The sequence below is a fragment of the Sphaeramia orbicularis genome, unplaced genomic scaffold (assembly GCF_902148855.1).
Source record: "Sphaeramia orbicularis unplaced genomic scaffold, fSphaOr1.1, whole genome shotgun sequence".
Lineage (NCBI taxonomy): Eukaryota > Metazoa > Chordata > Actinopteri > Kurtiformes > Apogonidae > Sphaeramia > Sphaeramia orbicularis.
Window position 1 is genome coordinate 1 of NW_021941501.1, and position 12,500 is coordinate 12,500.

At 46.3% G+C, this 12,500-nt stretch overlaps 1 protein-coding gene across 1 annotated transcript in view; it reads right to left on the reverse strand.

Annotated features, from left to right (window-relative positions):
• Positions 1–1,197: 1,197 nt before the first annotated feature.
• The window catches only part of LOC115415976 (E3 ubiquitin-protein ligase MIB2-like), a gene marked incomplete at its 3' end in the record, with an annotated part of 25,088 nt that continues 13,785 nt past the window's right edge, over positions 1,198–12,500 (reverse strand). The window contains exons 2-8 of the mRNA XM_030129656.1: positions 7,827–7,933; positions 6,719–6,913; positions 6,373–6,515; positions 3,143–3,250; positions 2,794–2,898; positions 2,124–2,286; positions 1,198–1,337 (exon numbers count right to left, since the gene is read on the reverse strand). Of these exons, the coding sequence (XP_029985516.1) occupies positions 1,198–1,337; positions 2,124–2,286; positions 2,794–2,898; positions 3,143–3,250; positions 6,373–6,515; positions 6,719–6,913; positions 7,827–7,933 (961 nt within the window). The remainder of the gene's footprint in view (positions 1,338–2,123; positions 2,287–2,793; positions 2,899–3,142; positions 3,251–6,372; positions 6,516–6,718; positions 6,914–7,826; positions 7,934–12,500) is intronic.

The window sequence follows — 12,500 nt, forward strand, 5'->3', positions numbered from 1 at the left end:
AGGTGTTGTGTTTTTTAGGTGTTTTCAGGTGTTTTTCAGGTGTTTTTTTTAGGTGTTTTCAGGTGTTTTTCAGGTGTTTTGTGTGTGTTTTTTAGGTGTTTTCAGGTGTTTTTCAGGTGTTTTTTTAGGTGTTTTCAGGTGTTTTTCAGGTGTTTTGTGTGTGTTTTTTAGGTGTTTTCAGGTGTTTTCAGGTGTTATCAGGTGTTTTTCAGGTGTTTTGTGGGTGTTTTTTAGGTGTTTTCAGGTGTTTTCAGGTGTTATCAGGTGTTTTTCAGGTGTTTTGTGGGTGTTTTTTAGGTGTTTTCAGGTGTTTTTCAGGTGTTTTGTGGGTGTTTTTTAGGTGTTTTCAGGTGTTTTTCAGGTGTTTTGTGGGTGTTTTTTAGGTGTTTTCAGGTGTTTTTCAGGTGTTTTTCAGGTGTTTTGTGGGTGTTTTTTAGGTGTTTTCAGGTGTTTTTCAGATGTTTTGTGTGTGTTTTTTAGGTGTTTTCAGGTGTTTTGTGGGTGTTTTTAGGTGTTTTCAGGTGTTTTCAGGTGTTTTGTGTGTTTTTTAGGTGTTTTCAGGTGTTTTTCAGGTGTTTTGTGTGTGTTTTTTAGGTGTTTTCAGGTGTTTTCAGGTGTTTTTCAGGTGTTTTGTGGGTGTTTTTTAGGTGTTTTCAGGTGTTTTTCAGGTGTTTTCAGGTCTTTTTCAGGTGTTTTCAGGTGTTTTGTGGGTGTTTTTTAGGTGTTTTCAGGTGTTTTTCAGGTGTTTTCAGGTGTTTTTCGGGTGCTTTTCGGGTGTTTTCAGGTGTTTCTCGGGTGTTTTCAGGTTTATTTTGGGTGCTTTTTGGGTGTTTTCAGGTGTTTTTCAGGTGTTTTCGGGTGTTTTTCAGGTGTTTTCAGGTCTTTTTCTGGTGTTTTCAGGTGTTTTTCGGGTGTTTTCAGGTGTTTTTCAGGTGTTTTCGGGTGTTTTCAGGTGTTTTTCGGGTGTTTTCAGGTGTTTCTCGGGTGTTTTCAGGTGTTTCTCGGGTGTTTTCAGGTGTTTTTCGGGTGTTTTCAGGTGTTTCTCGGGTGTCTTTCAGGTGTTTTCAGGTGTTTTCATGTGTTTTTCGAGTGTTTTCAGGTGTTTCTCGGGTGTTTTCAGGTGTTTTTCGGGTGATTTTCAGTTGTTTTCAACTCTTGGATGAACTGGTGGACTTCAGTCCAGTGCAGCAGTGGCACTCTCACCTTGTCGGGGTACTTGGTCACCAGCTCCCGTACTTTGTTGGCGCTGCCGTGCGCTGCCTCGATGACCAGCCGGGTGGGGTTGTCCTGTTCGGTGGACTGAGACAGAAGCTTCTCCAGCACTGAGATCACAGTACCTGGACAGACAGAGGACACAGAGGGGTCAGAGAGGGGGACCTGGGCAGCACTGACCACATGCATACAGCTGTGTCCGCAAAAGCCTGACAGAGAACTGGAAAAGGGACGGAGGTTAATGAGCAGAACCAAAAAAATGTCCTCACAAGCACTGTAATTCAACACACACACACGTTAGAGCGCTGTGGCTGAGGTGGACTCATGAAGAAACAGTTAAAAAAAAACATGCACGGACGCTCATGAAGACACTGATGAGAACTGAAGACAGGAGGACGAATGAGCTGAAGAAGCCCAACGCTGTTAATGAGAAGGACCAATGACAAGAGTGTAAGTACACACACGCGCACACACACACACACACACATATGCACACATGCACACACACACATATGCACACGTACACACACACATGCACACACACACACATATGCACACATGCACACACACACACACACACACAGGCACACACAGACGCACGTGCGCACACATGCACGCAGACACACACGCACACATATGCACACACACGCACAAACACACACACGCACACACATACACACACACGCACACACATACACACACATGCACACACACACACACACACACATACATGCACACGCACACATATGCACACATGTACACACACACACAGATGCGCAGCTGAATGCAGGGTTAGGAGCAGATGAACGAGCCGATGCAGAAGGAGAAAAGGCGGAGCCAGAGCTGGGGGTGGAGCTGGGGTGTGGTTAGCCGTTGAAGCCCCGCCCCCTGGGCCTGCCCACAGCCCTTACTTCCAGATTCGTTGGGGTTCTCAGCAGTCATGAGGTTAGCATCCACCTCCACGGGCTGAGCGCAGAGGCACGCCGGGTTAAAGGTCCAGGTCTGACCCCCAAAGGCCACGCGGAGGTCACCGTCTGCGTAGACCTTCAACACCTTCCCCACCTGACCCAGCACCTGCACACACAAACAGGAAGTAGAACAGCTCAGGAACAGGAAGTAGAGCAGCTCAGACGCAACCAACCAAGAAGGTACAAAGGGACCGACACAACCTGGTCTGGTGTGGAAAAGCACCCAGGTAGGACCGCATGTGCAGACGTGGGCCGTCCACTCACATGTGTGGAAGGATTTAACAGGAGTTTAAGGGAGTTAAACAAATGTATGCAGCACAAAGAGTGAGTTAATGAAGGAAACATAGCTAATGTTAGCTAGGTCTGACCCTAACCCTGACCCCTAACCCAGGGCTGGCCAGTCCTGGTCCTGGGGGGCTGGTCTCCTACACACCTGATTCAAACGATCAGCCTATCATCAAGCTGTGCAGAAGAAACAAAGGGGGAGGGGCCAAGGGGTGTTTTGGGATTGGTCCTAAACCACATGAGGTGCCCCCCCCCGTGTGGCTCAGATGTGCTGTTGAAACCCTGGGGGGTCGGTCATATGAACATGTATTTAACTGAGCGTACGTACGGGGGCCATGCTGTCCGTCCACTCCCCATGTCCCGCCTGCAGCCTCTTCACACTGTCCATGTCCTCCAGGACCCGAACCAGTTCACCCACTGCAAAGGTGTTCACCTGAAACACAGAAGAAGACGAAGAGGAGGCAGTTACTGACAGGAGGAGCAGACCACAGGAGGAGGACCGGATCAGACCTGGACTGGATCAGACCTGGACTACATGAGGACCAGACTGTATACAAAATACTGAATACAGTAGTATTGTACTACTGTACTACTGTAGTACAGTAGTACAGGGTGGGGGGTGTGCGTACCTTGGTCAGGGCTCCTGGGGGGGGGCTGGGGGTGGGGGGTGTGCGTACCTTGGTCAGGGCTCCTGGGTGGAAGGTCCAGCGGATGTTGTTGCTGTACTGGACTCGGACGTCTCCCCGGTCAGTGATTCTGTGGACGGTTCCGATCCGGCAGATGTACTGGAAACACCACCGTACAGGGGGGTGAGGTGGGAGGTTTGGTCAACTCAACATCCTGGTCTTATGGAGCACAAACATACATTTATGCTGCATTCAAGGCCGTTTTTTGAGTCCGTAAGTCACGACTTCAAACCACGACTCATGACTTTGTAACGTTCCAGGCAAGTCAGGCCAAACTGTCTGAGCGCAAGGAATTATGGGAGTTAAATGTAAACAAACCAGCATGGTGGACCGTACATTATGTTCTTTTATAGTCATTTCTATCCCAGAGGTGTTTGTTCTTTGCTTATTTGAGGGAAACAGAGGAGGAAAAACGGTGCATAAGGACAGAGAAGCTGTTCTACCTTTGATGTTCTCTGTTTATTTGGATTCAGATTTGGTTTTAATTTCTTCTGTCACTCATTGGACTGAAAACTAGCTAACACTAGAGCAGCTGCTGATTATACAGAACATTTACAGATAAATAATATCAGAGTAATACCTTGTTTTAATAAAAAATCTGCATAAACACCACATCCATGGGGGGGCACCACTGCTACGTGATGTCAGAACTCAGAACTGGGAGAACATGGATCTAGTACAAGTTCAAAGGTGGAAGTCCCAGGTTTGACTGAACATTCCAGTGCATTTACACCAGTAGAAGGATGGAAAAACACCAGTAGAAGGATGGAAAAACACCAGTAGAAGGATGGAAAAACACCAGTAGAAGGATGGAAAAACACCAGTAGAAGAATGGAAAAACAGCAGGAGAAGGATGGAAAAACACCAGTAGAAGAATGGAAAAACACCAGTAGAAGGATGGAAAAACAGCAGTAGAAGGATGGAAAAACAGCAGGAGAAGGATGGAAAAACACCAGTAGAAGAATGGAAAAACAGCAGGAGAAGGATGGAAAAACACCAGTAGAAGAATGGAAAAACACCAGTAGAAGGATGGAAAAACAGCAGTAGAAGGATGGAAAAACAGCAGGAGAAGGATGGAAAAACACCAGTAGAAGAATGGAAGAACAGCAGTAGAAGGATGGAAAAACACCAGTAGAAGGATGGAAAAACACCAGTAGAAGAATGGAAAAACAGCAGGAGAAGGATGGAAAAACACCAGTAGAAGAATGGAAAAACACCAGTAGAAGGATGGAAAAACAGCAGTAGAAGGATGGAAAAACAGCAGGAGAAGGATGGAAAAACACCAGTAGAAGAATGGAAAAACAGCAGTAGAAGGATGGAAAAACACCAGTAGAAGAATGGAAAAACACCAGTAGAAGAATGGAAAAACACCAGTAGAAGGATGGAAAAACAGCAGTAGAAGGATGGAAAAACAGCAGGAGAAGGATGGAAAAACACCAGTAGAAGAATGGAAAAACACCAGTAGAAGGATGGAAAAACACCAGTAGAAGAATGGAAAAACAGCAGGAGAAGGATGGAAAAACACCAGTAGAAGAATGGAAAAACAGCAGTAGAAGGATGGAAAAACACCAGTAGAAGAATGGAAAAACACCAGTAGAAGAATGGAAAAACACCAGTAGAAGAATGGAAGAACAGCAGCAGAAGGATGGAAAAACACCAGTAGAAGGATGGAAAAACAGCAGTAGAAGAATGGAAAAACAGCAGTAGAAGGATGGAAGAACAGCAGTAGAAGGATGGAAAACAGCAGTAGAAGGATGGAAGAACAGCAGTAGAAGGATGGAAGAACAGCAGTAGAAGGATGGAAAAACAGCAGTAGAAGGATGGAAGAACAGCAGCAGAAGGATGGAAGAAAAGCAGTAGAAGAATGGAAGAACAGCAGTAGAAGAATGGAAAAACAGCAGTAGAAGGATGGAAGAACACCAGTAGAAGGATGGAAGAAAAGCAGTAGAAGAATGGAAGAACAGCAGTAGAAGGATGGAAGAACAGCAGCAGAAGGATGGAAGAAAAGCAGTAGAAGAATGGAAGAACAGCAGTAGAAGGATGGAAAAACAGCAGTAGAAGGATGGAAGAACACCAGTAGAAGGATGGAAAAACAGCAGTAGAAGGATGGAAAAACAGCAGTAGAAGGATGGAAGAACAGCAGTAGAAGGATGGAAAAACAGCAGTAGAAGGATGGAAAAACAGCAGTAGAAGGATGGAAGAACAGCAGTAGAAGGATGGAAAAACAGCAGTAGAAGGATGGAAGAACAGCAGCAGAAGGATGGAAGAAAAGCAGTAGAAGAATGGAAGAACAGCAGTAGAAGGATGGAAGAACAGCAGTAGAAGGATGGAAGAACAGCAGCAGAAGGATGGAAGAAAAGCAGTAGAAGAATGGAAGAACAGCAGTAGAAGAATGGAAAAACAGCAGTAGAAGGATGGAAGAACAGCAGCAGAAGGATGGAAGAAAAGCAGTAGAAGAATGGAAGAAAAGCAGTAGAAGAATGGAAGAACAGCAGTAGAAGGATGGAAAAACAGCAGTAGAAGAATGGAAAAACACCAGTAGAAGGATGGAAAAACAGCAGTAGAAGGATGGAAGAACAGCAGCAGAAGGATGGAAGAAAAGCAGTAGAAGGATGGAAGAACAGCAGTAGAAGGATGGAAGAACAGGAGTTACAGGTGGACTGGAACGCAGCATAAAACCCATCATCTGGAACCGTGACAAAAGAGTCTATTTTTGGACATTTTAAAGACCAAGAACTAGAAGAGAAGAATAAGTTATAGACTGATGATAATTAACACTTTTATTATCACGTTTTTCATCCTCAATCCTGTTTCAAATGACATTTCATTTGATTAACAGAATTTCTTCGACTGTTGCTTCTTGGTTTTTGAACACAGTCGTTCTTATTGGTTGAACTCTTAGTTTGTTTCTTGTCCCCTTACAGACCCAGATCTCATACATGTCCATATCTGACAGACAGATGTTTCAGTGCATCTATGTAACCTTAGATTTAGGCGTCCATTTTAACGACACAAAGGACAGCAGCTTAAGACACCTTAGGGTACACAGGGAGGACCAGTGCGGACCCATAAACACAGACATTTCAGGCTAAACATGTAAAGTGTGTTTGGTTTGGTTTGGTTTCAGGTGGACATGGCTGAGACGTCTGGTCCCTGCTCTTCAGTTTTCTGTGCCTGTCCACACATGGTCCCCTTCACTCAGCCTGTTGTGTAAAGCCTACCTCTGCCATTTTGGGGTTCCATCCTCCGTGTCCCTCCTGCATCTGCCTCAGGATGTCCACCTCCAGGAGACATTTGACCTTGTCCCCCTGCTGGAAGGAATGTCCGTCTGCGCTCTCCTGTCGCTGCAGCTCTGCGTGTTCTCCTACACGGACGGGGTCAGGGTCAGGGTCAGGGGTCAGAGGCCAGGGGTCAGAGGTCAGGGGTCAGGAACTGAGGCTAAAGCTTTGTGCTCACAACAGCAGGTCAAATATTACATCATCATACAAATACTGAGCTCCACATATTGGGTCAGTAAATCCCTGTTCTGGGCCTTTAGTGGACCCCAGGTGTGTGTGAGTGTCTTACCCAGTTTGGGTAGGTGGTCTTTGTAGTAGAACCCCCCTTGTCCGTCAGACACATACTTCAGGTCCACCTTCCCCTTGTGGCCCATCCGGTAGACGTTGGTGGTTCCGTTGGACCAGGTGACACTGGCCACGCTGCGACCGGACTCTGTGTCCCAGCCGCGAATATCCACTACCTTCCCCACCTTACCCTCCCCACCTGCACGCACACACACACACACACACATATGCAGTAGACAATAACACATCAGTGTGTGGGCGGAGTCTAAATCCTGGAAACGGGGGGTTTAGGATCCGTTTGAGCGGAACCAGAACTAGGACTGAAGCAGTGCATTTGGGTTTCAGAAACACACAACAGAGGGAGTTCAGATGTGGCTGCAGCGCCCGACTACACCCACTCAGCCAGTGACCCGGAAGATACCACGGTGGGCTGGGGGGGGGCATCTGTGCACATGTGCAGAACCTCCTCCAGGGCGTCGGCTTCAAAGACACCAAAAGGACAGTTGGACTCATTCACATAAAAGCAGAGACAACCATGACCCCCCCCCCCACCCCAGACCAGGAGACAGAGACAGGAATAGCACCAGCCCATCTGCACCCCCCCCACCCCCCCCCACCCCCCCCACCACAGGGCTGTCATTTGGACCAGTCATGTGTCAGACTGATGCTCCTCAGTTTCACTGGAAAAGGATTTCAACATCAAACATGTCAGTCACAACTTTGACACAATGGAATGAGGAGTGGTCACATGATGTCAAACTGAAAACAGTTAAAGAAAAGAGCATTAAAACAGGAAGTAGAACAAGTAAACACACACACACACACACGCATCAACATTAAAGAGACCAGGGGTTACAACAGAAGTATGAGCTGTGGATGCATGAACACTATGAAGAGGTAGGGGTGGGGTTAGAGGTGGGGTTAGAGGTGAGGGTGGAGGTAGGGGTAGGGGTGGGGGTAGAGGTGAGGGTGGAGGTTAGGATGTGGGTCAGGGTCAAGGTGGGGGTCAGAGTCAGGGTGTGGGTCAGGGTGTGGGTCAGGGTGTGGGTCAGGGTGTGGGTCAGGGTGTGGTTGTGCTGGTCCGGTCCAGTCCCAGGTCAGGGTCCACTCACCGTCCTGGTTGCCCCAGTCCCAGTCCGGTCCTCGGACCACTTTAACTCCCTGGAAGATTCCTTTGAGGATGATCCGTGGGAGGTTCTGCCGCGGTGCCAGACTCACTCTGAAAAACAAGACCAGAGCACGGAGTTCAACAAACGCTCCGATCCAAACCCACAGGAAACCCAGGCCCAGTTAAATGACTGAAGACAGTCAGAGTGGATGATGTGGAACAGCTTTAGTTCAGCTTTTACATTCACACATTCAGAAATGTCACTTTTTCAGGTTAATCATGAAGAGAGGTGATCAACACGCACATCCAGAAAATGAAAGGTGTGCAGGATCCCAAAAAAAAATGATGAAAAAAACTGATGAAAAAAATGATGAAAAAAATTGATGAAAAAACATTGATGAAAAAAATTGATGAAGAGTGTGCAGACCTTTTATTTTTTTCATCAATTTTTTCAGGTTATTCACATCTTTTTTGTTTGAATAATTTGCAAATGTAAATATTTTCAGAATTTAATGTTTTGTTTTTTTCAGTTTGTATTTGTCATTCTGTCCAGGTTATTGTCTTCTTATTGTTCTGGTTCTGATCCACTTCAGATTAAACTGGGCTGAATGTGGAACCTGAACTGACCTGATTTATAATGAACCCATATGTCAGACGTATAATACACACACACACACACACACACACACACACACACACACACACACACACACACACTTGAGGCTTTTTAAGTCTTGGTCATTAGTTCAACCCAGGGCTGTCAAACCTGCGTCCCCCCAAAGGTTCCAGTCCGACCCCTGGGATGAATTTCCAAAGTGTCTAAATTCCACAGTCCAGGCTGTGGAACTCATGTTAGTGTGGGTTCCACATCCAGACCAATCTGATCTACAGTCCAATAAGAACAGCAGAAGAACCCACACAGAAGAAGGACTGCAGATTTACTACTGGGACTGATGGAAAAATAATATGACATTATGTCTGTAAATAATGACAACTGCAAATGTTTGTCTTAGTTTTAGTGAAAAAAATCACATTAAATTGTGAAACTCTTTCCATTTCCAAACTCTCCTGTACCAATAAAATGTGACTAACCTGAACAAATGTGTCCAACCTGAAATGTCTGTATTAAATTCAGTCCAGTTTGAACTCTTTTCTTCCTGTTCCTCAGTGTTTAGTGTCTTTGTCTGTGCTTGCACTAGGAAAATGAAAGATCCAGCCACTGTGGCTACATTAGTAGAAGTGAGTGTAGCCACAAAAAGTCACAGCCAGTCTGGGTCCAGCCTGGGTCCAGTCTGGGTCCAGTCTGGGTCCAGCCTGGGTCCAGCCTGGGTCCAGTCTGGGTCCAGTCTGGGTCCAGCCTGGGTCCAGTCTGGGTCCAGCCTGGGTCCAGTCTGGGTCCAGTCTGGGTCCAGCCTGGGTCCAGTCTGGGTCCAGCCTGGGTCCAGCCTGGGTCCAGTCTGGGTCCAGCCTGGGTCCCTGCAGTGGGGCACGTAGCGGACTGCAGCGACAAACATAGCTCCCCTGGGAAATGTCTGTAAAAATGCAGTCTTTTTCCTGCATTCTGGTGCATTTTGAGCTGAAAAATCTGTTCAATCTGGTTTCAGTTTCATACAAAAAAATCATAAAAAATGAATTTAAGTCAACATTTTCATCTAAACTATTTTTATTTCTAATCTAATGTATAACAGAACAATAAATGATAGATGTATAAATACAGTTATTCTGACCACTGATGTTCATGAGATTCAATATAAAATAAATTTACCAGTGAGAAATGATTTATCATCAAGTCATTTGGTAATTAAATATGGACAGATATGGACTCTGGAAATAACTTTATTTACACTAAAGTTACTCCTGCCCAGACTAGAATGGACATGGACTGATTACTAATTTAAACTTAGATATCTCAGGTAATTGACTTCTTTTCAACTATTTGACTATTTATTGAGTACTTGCTGATACTGAGTACTGATCCTAGTCCTTAGTAATCCCATTCCAGTTGTTAGTTCCTTTTGTAAATGTGCTTTATTTTCTTTTTTGTCTTTTTTTTTTTTTTTTTTTTTTTCTTTTCCTTTGTCTTGTCCAGCATCCTAACAGCAGAATGGTAGTCTGGTTCCTTTTGGTGCTGAACAAATTTGCTTTGCCAAGGGTAACTTCATAAAGTACATGAAGCTCCCCTTGATATTCTACTGTGTTTATTATGCGTTTTGTTGAACCACATTTCGATGCCGGACCTGACCTGGGGGGGGGGGGGTGAAGGGGAGAGAGCAAGAGAGAAGAAGGTGGCAAAGACCCTCACAAGGAAGTATCAACAATACAAACAGTAACAATCATGGTGATAATTATAATGGAAACAGTAACTACAACCAGAACTGAGTAAACTGGGCAGAAAAGAGAGAAGAAAACAAAACAAAACAAATAAAACTACAAAAAAATACAACAACATACATAAGACCTATTAAATGATGAATATGAGAAAAGAAAGCATGAACAAAATATCGTATACCACGTTCACACAAATAATACCAGAAACAAATCCACACAACATCAGTTGTTCACATTCATCTGCTGTGACAGAGTGAACCAGGCAACCAGACTGAGGTGAAGAACACACACATGCAACCGCAACCGCACTCCCTCCAAGGATCAGGGGCAGACCCAGAGGGCCCCAAGGCCCGGCCATCCAGCAGACACCACAGAGAGGGGGGATCCAGCCCGCCCCCCCCGAGAGGCAACAGTGTGCCCGCCCCGAAGATGGTTGAGGGAGGCCCCCCACCGGAGGCCCCCCACCAGAGGCCCCACAGCAGCCGAGCACAGGCCCCAGGAGGCCAGGGACGCCAGCCGCCACCCCCCCGCCGGGGGCCGGCCACCCAGGGGCAGGCAAGGCGCCGGCCCCCGAGCCCCACGAGCCCAGGAGCCACCCGTCTCCCCGGGCAGGGGTCCCACCCAGCACACCGGGCGGCCAGGCCGGCCCAGACCGCCACTCGCTGCAGGCCAGTGCGCACCCCGATGCCACAGCCAAGCACCCTGGGGGCCCGGAGGACCACCCCCCCATCCCACCAAGCCCAACCCCCAAACCCCACACACACCCCAGTCCCTCACTCACCCGCACAAGCATATGCACACACACCCACTGACTCCCAGACATACACACCACCCATCCCACATGTTCGACCATTCACACACACACACACACACACCCACCCACCCACAAACACCTCCACCCATGCCCATACACCCACCTACCCACATGCACGCCCACACGTACACATCTACATGTACACACATACCCACACATGTACCCACATCCATCAACAGCCCCTCCCACCCACCTGCACACACCAGACACGTGTATCCGGAAATGTGCTTTACTGTCGTTGTCATTAGTCTGACTGGAACAAAGTGCTGCTACTGACATTTAATGTGTTGGAATGAGCGTTTGTCAGTTAATCCACCAGGGGGCGCCGCTCTGAATGAACCATACTGGACAAATACCACGAAGAAGAGGAAAGTTTAATGAAGAAGAAGAAGAGAGTCAGTAATACCAAACCTGTAGACGACAGAGGAACACTACTGTGATACTAATGTTAGTGTTTTCTCTGTAAGGTTTAAAAGTTTAGCTTCAGCAGGAAGAGAAAAGACAAATGAGTGACAGGTTTGGTTTGCACTTCCTCTGGTGGTGGTCTGCACCACTGCGTACCCCTCTGTGTTCAGAGGGAATTCGTAAAAAATGGGAAACGTTGGGGTGAGTTGGATGGCTGTCAGCGCTCTTCAGTAGTGGAGACCGTATTTGTTCTTTTCCTTGGTTATCACTTGGACATTTTCCATCACAGATGGAAGTTGGTTGATTTTACTAAAAAATACCTTCGCCACTGTGGATACACGGGTTGAAAACAACTTCACCAACCAGGAAAATGCTTCGCCAATGGAGATGTGGAGATAGGCTAGCACAAGCCTAGTTTGTAGATCTGATCCAGAATGCACATGGACAAATGAGAAGTGGAGGAAGAAGACTGGTAAAATTACACTGATTTTTATAAAGAAATTTCAGTTTTTTCAGGTTATTCACATCTTTTTTGTTTGAATAGTTTATAAAAGTCAGTATTTTCATAATTTAATGGGTTTTTTGCACTCAAACATAGACATAAATTGTCAGTTGTCATTATTTATGGGTTCTTCTGTTGTTATTTTACTGGTTGGGTCCACTGCAGATCAAATGGGTCTGAATGTGGAACCTGAAAGAACAGGAGTTTGAGAACCCTGGTTTAACAATGAATTGGATTCAAATATGTCCGCTCTAGTCCATTTACGGTGTGGACCTGTTCTCAGACATTTCAGAGCAGTGATCTTGGACTTGTTCAGCTGGAGCTGGTCTCTGGTTCCTTCAGTGTACAGTCAGAATCCAGGTTAAAGCTCAGCTCATCCATGAGAAAAACCCGGACGTCAGGGTTTATGAAGCAGAGCCACATCCCACCAGCACACGTTCATGTCAGTCCACAGACCTGCTGTATGGACTGTGTTTGGGTCCAAACAGTACCGACACCGTGGTGCTGACAGCGGTTCAGAAACAAGACTTTTTCTGCGTTTCTCTTCTATTGGAACCAAAACAGGACTGAGTAAGTCCTAGCTAATACTGTTGGAGATACAGGCAGATGTCTACGATCACACCTTGAAC